General features: G+C 46.7%; 1 protein-coding gene across 12 annotated transcripts in view; it reads left to right on the top strand.

The window, feature by feature from the left end:
• The window catches only part of DNM2 (dynamin 2), a 99,202-nt gene that overhangs the window by 58,362 nt on the left and 26,558 nt on the right, over window positions 1-14,282 (top strand). For 8 of the 12 annotated variants that reach the window (XM_077121805.1, XM_077121798.1, XM_077121801.1 and 5 more), the window contains exons 6-10: window positions 269-429; window positions 6,959-7,101; window positions 9,137-9,272; window positions 13,424-13,491; window positions 14,001-14,139. In XM_077121805.1, coding sequence (XP_076977920.1) covers window positions 269-429; window positions 6,959-7,101; window positions 9,137-9,272; window positions 13,424-13,491; window positions 14,001-14,139 — 647 coding nt within the window. The remainder of the gene's footprint in view (window positions 1-268; window positions 430-6,958; window positions 7,102-9,136; window positions 9,273-13,423; window positions 13,492-14,000; window positions 14,140-14,282) is intronic. The other 4 variants (XM_077121802.1, XM_077121804.1, XM_077121800.1 and 1 more) reach the window with 1 other exon arrangement.

Genomic DNA, 14,282 nt, shown 5'->3' with positions numbered 1-14,282 from the left:
GGCTTTTTATTAGGTTCGACTCCCTGGCAAGGTCCGTTGTAACACGTACTTTCCCTTGCCTGCCTGTAGAGCTCAGCTTGTGGACTTGAGCTTCCCCAGAGCGCTTCTCTGTCCCCCTCACAGCAGGCTGGTGGCAGCCTCTTCCTCCTCCCGACACTTCTGGGGCTCTTGGGGGCACCCCCACTGGTGTTTCCCAGTTGCTTGTCCCCAAGTGTGACCCAGGGGCGGGGGGTCAGCACCCCCGTGCGCTGACACCCCCTGTCCGCAGGCTACATCGGCGTGGTGAACCGCAGCCAGAAGGACATCGAGGGCAGGAAGGACATCCGCTCCGCCCTGGCCGCCGAGAGGAAGTTCTTCCTCTCTCACCCGGCCTACCGGCACATGGCCGACCGCATGGGCACCCCGCACCTGCAGAAGACCCTGAACCAGGTATGCGGGCGGCACGTGGTACCCTGGCCACGGGCCCGGCCCCTGGCCAGGGCAGCCCTCGTTTCAGCTCAGGGGTTCAGTCCCCTGGGTTCAGTCCCCTCATTTGATTCAGGGCCTGGTAGGGAGCGGGGAGTTCAGTGAGCAGGCGCCATTGTGACCAGGACCGGGTGCTGTTCCTTTCATTCCCGTCGTGGTTACCAGTAACCATGAGTCACGTGCCCGGAAGCCTGCATCTGCCACTGCTTGTGGGGTCCTGGGCTGGGTTTGGGGCGCCAGCCTGAGCCATGGCGAAGAGACCAGCGGCAGTACCCTGCAGCTGTGCGAGGGGGGCCCAGAGCCTCGGTCTCGGCCCATCCGAAGCGCAGCCCTGCCACACTGAGCCACCCTTCCTTGACAGTCAGGCAGCAGTTCCTGCTGTCCCTGCACCCTAGGGGAACCCAGCGCCTGTACCGCGTGACTTACTGCAAGGCTCAAGCCCTAGTACCTCCTGGGACTCTGCTGTCATTCATTTTTTAGTAGGTAGCATAGTCACAGGGTTCACAAACAGCTGCGGCATGCAGAGGTGTACAGGGACGCACCCCTTCTGTCGCCTCCCTCACACCCGCAGAGAAACACTGTCCTTACCCAATTTGTATGTCCCCCTGAGTTTCCTTCTGTGAATCAAAGCAGGACACACTAGAGAGAGGCATGCTCCCCCCTCTTATCATGAAATGTGATGTACTCACGGCCCTGCCTCCCACTTTTTTTACTCAAAAACGTATCCCTGAGCCCTGTGCGTGTGTGGGGTAAGAAAAACCCTTCCTCACTGGTTTCTGCAACTGCCTCCAAGTTCCCAAGCAGGTGGGCCCTCATTTATTTCACCAGTCTGCCTTGCACGCCATGGGATGCCCCTTCCTGTGAATAAAAGACTGCAGTTAATAGCGTGGTTTTGCACTTGCTCCTGCTTCTCTGTAGGTCGCGTCCTTGATGTGGGATCAGGTCAGGACACTGTGAGAGGCCGGGCCTGTGGCTGGGCTGCCCTCCAGTGGGATGAGGCCCACGCCCCCTCGCTGTGTGAGGGCAGCTTCCAGAACGGGGCAGAGCCGCAGCATACTGGGGACTACAGCCCCCTAGGGACACAGCGGGCAGTGAGAGCACGGCCTGTCCTCAGGGAAGCACGCTTCTCATGGGGGAGCCAGACGCAAACCAAGCTGGCAGCCCAATGCCTGATCCAGGACAGGTGGCGCTGGGGGCTGGGCACAGGCCTAGGCAGCAGGGGTCCCCGGAGAAGGCTGTCCCCTCCTGGTGAACAGAGAAGGAAGTTGGCATCCAGGGCAAGTGACCCCTGCCCAAGAGGAATCCCGCATCTGCTGGGGTCTGCCTGTGCAGAGGGCGGAGGGAGGGGAAGGGAAGGAGCGCTGCAGGCAGCGGGGCCCCCAAGAGCCTCAGCTCCATAGCGTCTGCCCCTCCACAGCCCAGACCCCGGCCTTTAAAGACTGCAGCACCCACAGGAGAGATGAGGGGCTGAGAGTGGGCAGGGGGAGCCTCTGGGAGACCCCCTACCCGGTCCACACCACAGGGCGCGGGTGCCTTGATGCCTTCTTCCCAGCCTGTTGGATACTTGGCAAATCCTTCCTAAGTGTAAGACAGACGTCACGAAATCTGCTTTCCACTTTTTGTGTATTTGCTACTTTCTGGCTTTTGTTTTACTGTTTGCTTTGCTGTTTTTTTTTTAAATAACTTTCTTCTGTCACAACAACAACAACAAAATCATGCCGCCCCAGTACAGTGACTGCTGACTTCCCCCCAGCCGGGATGCGCGCGTCCCTCCCGGGGGCCCCCAGCGGGCTGCCCTGCTGGGATCCCTTAGAGACCTGCAGGGCCTTGAGAGACATCTGGGGATGTAGAGTCCGCCTTTCTCCTCCCTCCCTCTCTCCCTCCTTTCAGACCTTCATGCCTTCCCTTTGCCTTTCGCTTTCACTTCCTCATTTCCTTCGTCCGTTCCTTCTCTTTTTAAAAAAAATATTATCTTAAACTTTTAAATGTGAAACACTTTAAAAACCTACAGGGCAATTTAAAAATGATACAAATCCAATACAGAGATTCCAACATACTGCTATCTCATTAGATACCCAGATCCGTCAGTTTTAACATTTTGTCCCATTTGCTTTATCATTCTATCTAGATCCATTTATGTGTTCTCTGTCTCTGTCAATTTTCTAAACATTTGAGAAGTTGTATACATTATGCTGTTTGAATACATAATGATTCCATGTGTATTTCCTAAGGGCAAGGATTTGCACTTACCTAACTACCTTAATACTTTTGAACTTGTAACAAGTTCAAAAACTTTAGCATTGACATAAAGCTGATTGTCTACAATCCAGTTTTTTCGTATGTCCCAATAATGTCCCTTTGAACTTTTTCTTTTCCATTATTTGATACCATTCAGTCATGTATTATATTAAATTGTCATTATCTCTTTAATTGCTCATTTTTTACTTGTGATTATAGGAACATATCTGCAACCTAAGCTTTCTCATCTCGACCACTCCCAAACACGCCGTTTGTGCTAGGACGGGTCACAGGCATGATGTTGTGCTGTCCTCACCATTATCCATTACTAGAACCTTCCTGTCACCTCTACCAGAAACTCTGTACCTGTTAAGCATTAACTCCCCATTCTTCCTGGGCCACCTACCCCCACCCTCTGTAGCCTGTATTCTACTTTCTGTCTCTATGTCTCCATAGTCTCCAGTGTTTTCTTTGTGGTTATGACAGCCTTAAATTTAACATCTTAACCTCTATAACAATTGCTTTGACACCAGCTTAACTTCAATGGTGTACACAAGCTGTATTCTCAAACCTGCCGTCCCCCACCTTTAGGTAGGTAGTTCTTGGCACAAATGACAGGTTTATCCATTATGAGTCCCAAACCACTGATTTTATCATGACTTTTTATGTATTTGCCTTTTACATCCTGTAGGAAGTAGGAAGTATAGTTAAAAACCAAAAATTCAAAAGTACTTGCATTTATATTACCTGTGTTATTACCTTTCCTGGGATTTTTATTTTCGTGTGTGGCCTCAAGTCAATTTTCAGTGCCTTTTTCTTTCAACCTGCAGAACTCTCTTTAGCATTTCTTGTAGGGCCAGTCTGGTGGTGACAAATCCCTCGGCTTTTGTTTATCTGGGAATGTCTTAATCTCTCCATCATTTCTTTTCTCTTTCTTTTTTAATAACTGGAAGCTTAATTATTTTTGTTAGAATAGTGGTTAGGACAGGTGGACATTTCATATTTTAAAATATACCAGACAAAGTTAAAGGATAGTTTTCACTATTTTTTAAAAGTATTTTTATTGAGATATTGTCACACATATACCGTCCATACATGGTGTAAAATCAGTGGCTCACAATATCATCACATGGTTGTGTATTCATAACCATGATCATTTTTAGAACATTTGCATCACTCCAGAAAAAAGAAATAAAAAGAAAAACTCATACATCCCATACCCCTTACCCTTCCCTCTAGTATTTCAATCTACCCATTTTTTTACCCTTTATCACTCCCCCCATTATTTATTTATTTTTTGTCCTTATTTTTCTATTCATTGTTCCATACCCTGGATAAAAGGAGCCTTAGACACAATGTTTTCACAATCACACTGTCACATTGTAAACACTCTATCATTATATAATCATCTTTAAGAATCAAGGCTACTGGAACACAGCTCAGCAGTTTCAGGTACTTCCCTCCAGCCACTCCACTATACCATAAACTAAAAAGGGATATCTATACAATGCATAAGGATAACCTCCAGGATAACCTCTTGACTCTGTTTGAAATCTCTCAGCTACTGAAATTTATTTTGTCTCATTTCTCTCTTCCGCCTTTTGACCAAAAAGGCTTTCTCAATCCCATGGTGCCGGTCCTGGTTCATCCCCAAGAATCATGTCCCATGTTGCCAAGGAGATTTATACCCGAGGGAGTCACGTCCCATATAGGGAAGAGGGCAGTGGATTCACCTGCTGAGTTGGCTTAGAGAGGCCACATCTGAGCAACAAGGAGGTTCTCTGGGGGTGCTTCTTAGGCATAATTGTAAGTAGGCCTCTCTTTTGCAGGAATAAGTTTCAGATGTCTTGCTCATTTCTGAAAGACAGTTTTGTTGGATATAGAATTCTTGGTTGGCAGTTTTCTCCCTTCAGCGCTTTAAATATGTCATCTCACTGCCTTCTTGCTTCCTTGGTTTCCAATGAGAAATTGGTGTTAAGTCTTAATGAGGCCCCCTTGTATGTAACATGTTGATTCTCTCTTGCAGCTTTCAGAATTCTCTTATCTTTGGCATTCAGCAGTTTGATTATAATATGTCATGGTGAGGGTCTATTTGGGTTTATCCCGTTTGGAGTTCGTTGGGTATCTTGGATGTGTTAAATTGGGGAAGTTTTCAGTCGTTATTTCTTTGAATATCCTTTCTGCCCCTTTCTCTCCCTCTTCTTCTGAGATTCTTACAATGCATATATTGGTGCACTTATTGGTCCCACAGATTCCTCCGACTCTGTTCCTTTTTCTTCATTCTTTCATCTTTCTCTTTCTCAGACTGAATTATTTCAGTTGTCCTAGCTTCAAGTTCACTCATTTTTATGCCCACTCTAATCTGTCTTTGAGTCCCTTTAGGGAATTTTTCATTTCTGTTACTGTGGTCTTCAGTGCAGCTTGGTTCCTTTTCACAATTCCCATCTCTCTAATGATTTTTCTCTTTGTGTTTATCTGTTGTTTTCCTGGTGTCCTTTAGTTCTTTGTGCATGTTTTCTTTTAGGTCTTTGGGCATATTTAGAACTATTTTTTAAAAGCCTTTGTCTTTTTCTTTTAATCTCCAACGTCTTGGAGCAGCTAGAAGGAAAAACGAAGTCTTCGGTATGTCCCAGATATGGTCCCCCTCACTGATGGTTTCTAATGCTTTAATCTTCTTCTTTGCCTTGGCCATCGCTTTTGCTTCTTTGTATGTTTTATAATCTTTTGTTGCAGCCTGAACATTTGATATTTTAATGCGTTATCCCTGGAATTTAGACACTGAGGCATATGTCCTTCAAGCTTGATGCAGCTAGAGTTATGACAGAGCTTTCCTTGAATGTCAGGAAGTAACAAAAGGAAGGGAAAAAAGAAAACTCCTTTCCCAGTTTTTGCAGCTTGGTCTATTGAGGCATTACCCTTCGGAGCTTAGCCATATAATTAGATTCCCCAGTCTTTTATGTGCATGTCTCAGACATGTGCATATGACCCTAAGAATTTCCCATTTTACACACGTAGAAATAGCCTCCTTCCCCCAGGGAATGGTGTTTCCTCACAGTCCCAGTGCTGCAGTATCTGACCCCCCAGCTGGCACTCTGTTGCACTGGGCTGCTGCAACTTGATTGTTTTCCCACAGTCTTCTGTAGGAGAACCCTGAGAGCCACTTTAAGGCTCAGGGTAAGGTCTGGATGGCAAGCCTCAGGCTGCCATGAGAGAGACTGACACAGGGCTCCGTGCACCCCATGTATGCACAACGGTTATTTTGCTCCCCCCAGGACTAAGACCATGGTGCCTGGGCGGGCTCCAGTCTGAACCAGGAGGGCAATAGGAATTCCCACCATCTTTAATTTGCTTTTCTCTTGACTCAACGCTTGTCAACTGTTATTATAGTCCTTTCATTGTTTTCTGGAGTCTTGAGAAAGATGTTTCTGCCAGTTGTGCTTGTTCAAAGCTTCCGTGGGGGAACCGAGCCCAGAAGCATCTCACTACACCATTGTGATCAGGATGGGGGGACACCCCTTTTTCTTTTCCAAGCTGAACAGTAGTATATTCTACCCAGCTTGTTCTCCCTCGTTCTTTCTCTAACAATCCATCTTTGGAATTGTTCTATAACCTTTTTGCTGTGCTACCTCCCTGCCTCTTTTGAAAATTTATGAATTATGACAATTTCACGTGGTTAGAAAGCACAGTAATATAGAGAAAAAAGGGTGCAGTGAAAGATCTCCTTCCAGCCGTCTGCTCCCCTTTTCCTTCCTGATTATTTCTTGTGACTCTTCTGTTTGCTTAAGCACATACAGACAAGCTAAGAAATACATTCTTGCTTTCTCTCTTTCTTTCACTGAAGGAGGCACATCATATGTGCTGTTCTGTGCCCTTTTTTAGGGAGAGGTTTTCATGTTTGTTTCAAAAGACCGTCCTGTTTGTTCAGCAGCCTGGTATCTGCCATGTGGCTGGGTCGGTGTCATACCTGGTCTCTCGGTGGGTGGACGCAGTGTCGTTTCCTGAGCTGTTAACCGAGTGGTGCCTATTAGAGATTGTTCTGGGACCGCGAGTGTCTCTCCACCTGGCCCTCATGTGGACGCACGATTGAATTCCCCAGTCTCTTGGAAGGACCCGTGGATTCGCTCGTGCCGCTGGTCCCTTGCGAGCGAATCCACGAGCAGGTCCAGAGCTGAGTCGTGTGTCTGTCGATATTCTTAACGATACAGGCATGCCATGCTGCCCCTCTCACCTCTGCTCTCCGGCCTCTCTCCTGCAGCAACTGACCAACCACATCCGGGAGTCGCTGCCGACCCTGCGCAGCAAGCTGCAGAGCCAGCTGCTGTCCCTGGAGAAGGAGGTGGAGGAGTACAAGAACTTCCGGCCCGACGACCCCACACGCAAAACCAAAGCCCTGCTGCAGTGCGTGCCTCCCCCCCCCCCCCCGCTCCTCGGCTGGGCCCTGGTCTCCATTCGTTCATCCGCTTGTGCATTCCGCATGCCCTGACTGAGTGCCTCCTGTGCGCCCTTTCCTGATCCCTCTTTCACAGCAGTGAATGGGGCAGGCACACATCCTGCCCTCGGGGTGGTCACCAGTGGAGTTCAGCATTCACAGAGTGTTCCACTGTGAAATACTATAGTGGGGAAGGGGTGATTTACAGTGGAGTCTTCAGAGGAAGCTGCCCTGAGAAGGCGAGAGACAGGCAGCAGGCCTGAAGGAGCTGAGGAGGGGAGAACCGCACAGGCCCTGAGGCCAGCCCAGGCCTGGCATGTTGGAGGAGGCAAGAGGAGAGCCCTGGTGGTTGGAGCAGAGTGGGCAGCTGGGAGGCAGGGGACTGGATAGGTCACCCAAGGCCTGGTGGGCCGCAAGGAGGACTTGGACTCTTGCTCTGAGTGAGGCGGGAGCCCTGGAAGGCCCTGGGGTGGGGGTGGCTGTGACCTGACTCAGGTGCTCCTGGGTGTCCTCTGATCTCCCTTGGAATCCTCACTGTGACCCTGAGTCAGTGCTGGCTGTCTGACCTGGGCACAGAGGAGTGGGTGGCATCCCCCTGTGAAATGGGGGTGCAGGGGTACCACAGGATACTGCCTATAAGGGAATCTGGGTTACTGGAAGCGCTTGGCGAGAGCAGGAGACCCAGACAGATGTAGAAGGCCACCCCACTGGACGCCAGAGAGCCAGTGTCCCCTTTGGCCATCAGAGTTCTGATGCCTGGTGTCCAGTACAGGTGGCCCTCCACATCTAGCCCAGGACAGCCATGACTGCAGCCTGGATTCTCCCTCCAAGGCAACAGCTGCACCCCACAAGCATCTAAGGCGATTCAGTCCAGTGGATCTGGCTGGAAGCATGTGCCTGGGAAGCCACATCCTGGGCTGACCCTGGGGCCACTGGGCATCCTTGGCCAGGTGACGGCACCTTTTTGAGTCCCCCTCTCCTCACCCTTAAAATGAGGACAACAGCAGCTCTCAACTCACACGGCCATCGGAAAATCTCAGAGTAGAAATGCTTCCCTTTGCCCCCGGCAGGGCGGGCCCCTCTGGGCACATGCCCTGCAGCACGCTGCAGCACATCAAGTGCCATTTGGGAGCAGGACTCTGTGATCTGCAGTCCCCTGGCTAGGGCGAGACCTTCCTTCTTTCAGATGGTCCACAGGCTGGCCAGAGAAACAGAGGTTTCCTTTCTGAGTCACCAGTGCTTGTCAGTCTGGTGGCTTGTCACCTAACTGCCTTCTCAGCCTTTATAAAGAAACGATTACCTTCACATGGGGTGGAATTCCAGGAGTACAGATAAAGGGGCCAACTGGGAATATTCTCCTCCCCTGCAGCCTAGCTCCCATCTTCCTACGTGATGCTCCTCCCCAGGAGAGTGCACGCCAGGGCAGGCCCTCCCCCAGCTCTGTGCTTTCTCACCCCCTTATCATGAAGGCCTCATCGTGAACCTTCCCCCACTTACCAGTGACCCCAGCATCTGTAGGGAAACTTCCGGGATTAGGGGCTTCCAACAGATGCTTGCTGCCTTCATTGTCTGAAGTGCCTGGGTGAGGATTTCTGTCTGACTGTCTCCTAGAAGAGGGGTCGCTGAGTCTGGGATGGGGCACATTTTTAATTTGGATAGCTCTTACTGACAGGGTTTCCAGGGGGCGTTGCCAGTGAGCAGGCCCACCTACCTGGGTTTGTTTCTGGGCACACACAGTGGGATCTGACAAAGGCTTTTTTTTTTAATTGTGCAGCAGGACAGCCTTTATAACCTGTAGTTTGGCAGAGCAGGCCAAGCCCCGGGGAAAAGTAACTAGCTGTGACCCCATGTCTGCCACCAGCAACTCTTGCATTTCATTTGGCTACTTGTTTTAACATTTGTGTACATTTTGCTGCTGAAAATTACAAAAAGGAACTGGCCGACTCCAGAGACCCTCTCCAGAGCTGTGTTGAAACCTCTAACGTTTGGGTTTTCTCCTTGTAGGATGGTTCAGCAGTTTGGGGTGGACTTTGAGAAGAGAATCGAGGGCTCAGGAGACCAGGTCGACACACTGGAGCTCTCCGGGGGGGCCCGAATCAATCGTATCTTCCACGAGCGATTTCCCTTCGAGCTGGTGAAGGTAGCACTGCCAGGGCCGAGTCCTCCAGAACTGGGGTCCAGGTGGCCTGGGGAGGTGGGGGCTCTCCTTCCACGGGTGTCCTTCCCAGAGGGGGCAGCAGAGAGGCTTCACCCAGAGCAAGATGGAATTTCTAATTTTGCAGTCTTACTCAAAAGCAGTGCATGCTCTTTGCAAAAATACATAGAAGAGGGCGGGCCACGGTGGCTCAGCAGGCAAAGGTCTCACCTGCCATGCCGGAGACTCGAGTTTGATTCCCGGTGCCTGCCTGTGCAAAAAAAAAAAAGCCATAGAAGATATAAGATACAGTTGATCTGGAAAGATGTCCCCAGCTCATTGTTGAAGGGCATCAAAGCAGGTTAGCAGGTTACCGAGCCAGCCTGTGTCCCAGGATGAGTAGGTCACGTGTGTGGGGCCTCCTCCTTGAATGGTTGTCTGTGAATTTCTAGACGTGTGTCAGCACAGACACATCTGCAAGGAAAGTCATGGAAACGTCATTAGGTCTGCGTGCTGGGATTTGGGATATTCTTTTTCTTTTTAGTGATTTTCTGGATGTGCTTCAGTATTCACTGTGAGCACCTTATTGTTTTAGAAGACAGTAAATTCTTTTCAAAAAAAAGAAGAAAAACTAAAGGAAAGAAACACCCATAATCTCAACACCCACAGACAACTGTTACCAGGTCTTGTGCACCCAGTCAGAATTGTTGCTGTGGGAAGACATAAATACAGGCATAGCGTTGTATAGTCATCCATATTTGGGTATGCCTATGTCTTTTTTTCATATTATTTTTTGTTTCAGTGCAATTTTATTGATATATTTTGTATAGTCACATACCATGTAATCATCCACAGTGTACAATCTGGTTCACAGTATCATAATGTAGCTGTGCATTCATCACAATCAACTTTTTTTTCTTTTTTTGTGAAAAATAACATATTTACAAAAAAGCCATAAATTTCAAGCACACTGCAACAATGAGTGTAGAACAGATTTTAGAATTTGGTATGGGTTACAACTCCACAATTTTAGGTTTTTACTACTAACTGCTCCAAGACACTGGAGACTAAAAGAAATATCAATTTAATGATATAGTAGTCACACTCATTTGTTAAACCCGACCTCTGTATAACTCCACCTTCTCCTTTGATCTTTCTCCCACTCTTTAGGGTGATTTGGGCTATGCCCATTCTAGCTTTTTCATTTTTAAAACAGGTTCTGTCTCTTTGTACCCTGCTTTTTTCACATGATGACCCTCTTTCTGAACCTGTCACCTGCATATTGTGGATTATTGGTGGCAGCACAGTTTCCCCTCATGTATTTAGCCAACCTCCTCCTGTGGGACGTAGGTCCTATTCACAAATGTCAGTATTTATGGATAGTTCTGTCATTGCTGCTAAATCTTCATTAATTCCTCAGGGTACATTTCTCAAGTGTTGAAACTACGAGGTGACAGCCCTGGTGTGATTATGGAAGTTCTTGATTAGTATTGCCAAGGAGAAAGTTTCCATGAATTCACACTCCTGTCCACAGATTGCACGGATTGGCTTTGCGGCTTCCTTGCCAAAGCTTGGTTTGAATTCCTTTTTTTAAAAAAAATTACAGTTTTATTAAGATATATTCACATACCATATAATCATCCAAAGTATACAGTCAGTGGTTCACAGTGTCATCCAATAGTTGTGCATTCATCATCACACTTGATTTTTTTTTTAATTTAAGGAAACAAACAATTCACTTGGAATCACCAAAAATGGAAATCTTAGTAAGCTTAACCATAGGTGTATTTTAATAAAGTATCCATATCATCATTGTAAAGCCTGTGTTTGTGCAGTAAGTTTCATAAACCGATTTAAAACTGAGACAAGGAAAAAATCTACATATTCAGATAGCAAAGTTCTTAAATTTTAAGTATTAGACAGTAACTTAGATACCAGTTGATCAGCTGTCGCAACTGAATGTTCTCAAAATACCAAGTAGAAAGTTCTTACAAATATGTGCATTGCTATAGTAATGACCTATGTTAATAAATATTTTCCTTATCTCAGGAAAATATGAAGATACAAATGTTTTAACAATTAACAGATGGAAATCTTAACCACCTAAAAGGAATATCTTAGCTTATCCATAGGCAAATTAAAAAATATATATATAAGTAATCATTGTAAAGCCTGTTTGAACAATATGTTTCATAAACCAATTTAAAACTAAAACAAGGAAGGAAAAAATCTATAAATGCAGATACCAGGGTTACTTGAATTCTAAATATTAAATAGTATCTTACCATTTGATTAACTTTCAAAATTGTACGTCATCAAAATATCAAGTAAAAAGTTATTACACATATCGACTTTGCTGTTGTAGTGAGCTATGTTCCTAAATATTTTCAATTTTTTAATTTCAGAATTTATTTTATCTAATATTATCATAACTGCCAATAGTTTTTTTGTTTCAACTGTTTTTTAGTTGTAAAATATAACATATATATATATATATATATATATATACACAAAGAAAAGAAAGAAAAAAGCAATAATTTTCAAAGCATGCTTCAAACGGCAGCTGCAGAACAGTTCCCAGAGTTTGTCATGCGCTGCCGTGCCCTCAACTCAGATTTTCCCTTCTAGCTGCTCCAAAACACTGGCGACTTTATCAGAGATCATTCCATTCTTGATATATAATCTAATAACTCACGGTATCATCACATAGTTGTATACTCATCATCATGATCATTTCTTAGAACATTTGCATCAATTCAGAAAAAGAAAACAGAAAAAAAGTCATGCATACCATACCCCTTACCTTCACTTTCACTGATCACTAGCATTTCAAACTAAATTTATTTTAACATTTGTTCCCCCTATTTTTTATTTTTATTCCATATGTTTTACTCGTTTGTTGACAAGGTAGATAAAAAGAGCATCCCACACAAGGTTTTCACAATCACACAGTCACATTGTGAAAGCTGTATCATTTATATAATCATCTTCAAGAAACATAGCTACTGGAACACAGCTCTACATTTTCAGGCAGTTCCCTCCAACCTCTCCAATATACCTTAACTAAAAAGATGATATCTATATATTGCATAAGAATAACCTCCAGGATAACCTCTTGACTCTGTTTGGAATCTCAGCCATTGACACTGTATTTTGTCTCATTTCGCTCTTTCCCCCTTTTAGTCAAGAAGGTCCAAACCCCTGGGAGGTTTGCTAGTATTTTGTTAAGAATTTTCACATCTGTGTTCATTAGGGAGATTGGTCTTTAGTTTTCTTTTCTTGTATTTATCCAATTTTGGTATTAGAGTGATGTTAGCTTCATAAAATAAGTTAGGTAGTGTTCCTTTTTCTTCAGTCTTTTGGAAGAGTTTGAGCAGGATTGGTGTCAGTTCTTTTTGAAAAGTTTGATAAAATTCTCCTGTGAAGCCATCAGGTCCTGGCACAGTTGCTTTTTGAACATTTTCATTAGTCCAAAAACAATAAAAATGAAAGTAAAAAAGGATACCCAAAACATCCCAAACCTCCCATTCCCCTATCTTATTTATTTTTTTGTCTTTATTTTCTTACTCATCTATCCATATACTGAATAAAGGGACTGTCAGTCCCGAAGTTTTCATAATCACACAGTCACATCTTTAAAGCTCTGTAGTTACTCAGACATCTTCAAGAATCAGTGGTTTCAGGTATTTCCCTCTAGCTACTCCAATACATTCAAACCCGAAAAGGAATATCTATATAATGCATAAGACTAGTCTCCAGAATGACTTCTCAACTCTATTTGAAATCTCCCAACCACTGAAACTTTATTTTGTTTCTTCCATCTTTTGTTCAGGAAGGTTTTCTCAATCCTAAGATTCCTGGTCCTGGCTCATCCCGGGAGTTCTGTCCCACATTGCCAGGGAGATTTACACCCCTCGGAGTCATGTCCCATGTAGGGGGAGGTAATGAGTTTATTTGCAGTGTTGGAGAGAGAGAAACAAAAGAGGTTCTCTGGGGATGACCCTTAGGCATATGAGTTTCTTTTTCACCTTGACCAATTGGAACATTCTGCCCGTGACCACAACCACACAAAGGAGATAACGTTCCCCAAGGGCAGACCTCTCGTGGGTGCCACGTATGCCTCCTCACGTGCATTTGGCCTGTTGCTCTCTTCTCAGATGGAGTTTGATGAGAAGGATTTGAGGCGCGAGATCAGCTATGCCATCAAGAACATCCACGGAGTCAGGCAAGTTCCACGGGGGGTGCCCCGGCTACAAGGCCTCGAAGGGGCTTTCTGCTAGTGCTGAATAGTTGCTTCCCTCGGGGGTCTCCCAGGGCACGTGAAGGCGGACATCTTTCCGTTCTCATGTGGGTCTCTGTTGACCACGGGGCTGTCCCCAGCCCCTGGGTCCAGGCCGCTGGGTTCCTGCCCATTGGGGTGGCCTGAGGCTGAAGAAAGTGCCCTATGGGGTTGCCCAGGGCCGGGGGGGGGGCAAGGCCACCTCCCCATCCGGGCCCCCTGAACCTCCTGGGACCCCTTCTGACAAAACTGGCCACTCTACTTGTCTGATTTCACATCACCCCCGGGTCCTCGGTCCCCCTGGGGACTTCCAGGCCCGGATGCAGGGGCCTGACCCCTAGACCAAACATGCCCTGTGCCCTTTGTTGGGGCGCAGCCAGTGCCTGTGAAATTGCTGACCATGCTTTGTTTCTCTCTGACTTATCTCCCCTGCCCCCGGGTATGGATGTTTCCAGGACCGGGCTCTTCACCCCGGACTTGGCATTCGAGGCCATTGTGAAAAAGCAGGTCGTCAAGCTGAAAGAGCCCTGTCTGAAATGTGTCGACCTGGTTATCCAGGAGCTAATCAATACAGTTAGGCAGTGTACCAGTAAGGTATTGGACCCTCCCAGGGCGACTCCTGGCCTGGTGGAAACAGGGGTACGGGGGTTTGGTATCAGGCTCCCAGTGCCCTACCGTCCTTTGCCCAGCTGGCCCCCTTTTCCCTCACGTTGCTTAGATCTCCAAGAACTTGGCTT

The sequence above is a fragment of the Tamandua tetradactyla genome, chromosome 11 (assembly GCF_023851605.1).
Source record: "Tamandua tetradactyla isolate mTamTet1 chromosome 11, mTamTet1.pri, whole genome shotgun sequence".
NCBI lineage: Eukaryota > Metazoa > Chordata > Mammalia > Pilosa > Myrmecophagidae > Tamandua > Tamandua tetradactyla.
Note: the sequence above shows the minus strand (reverse complement) of the source record. Positions and strands in the feature narration are given on the sequence as shown.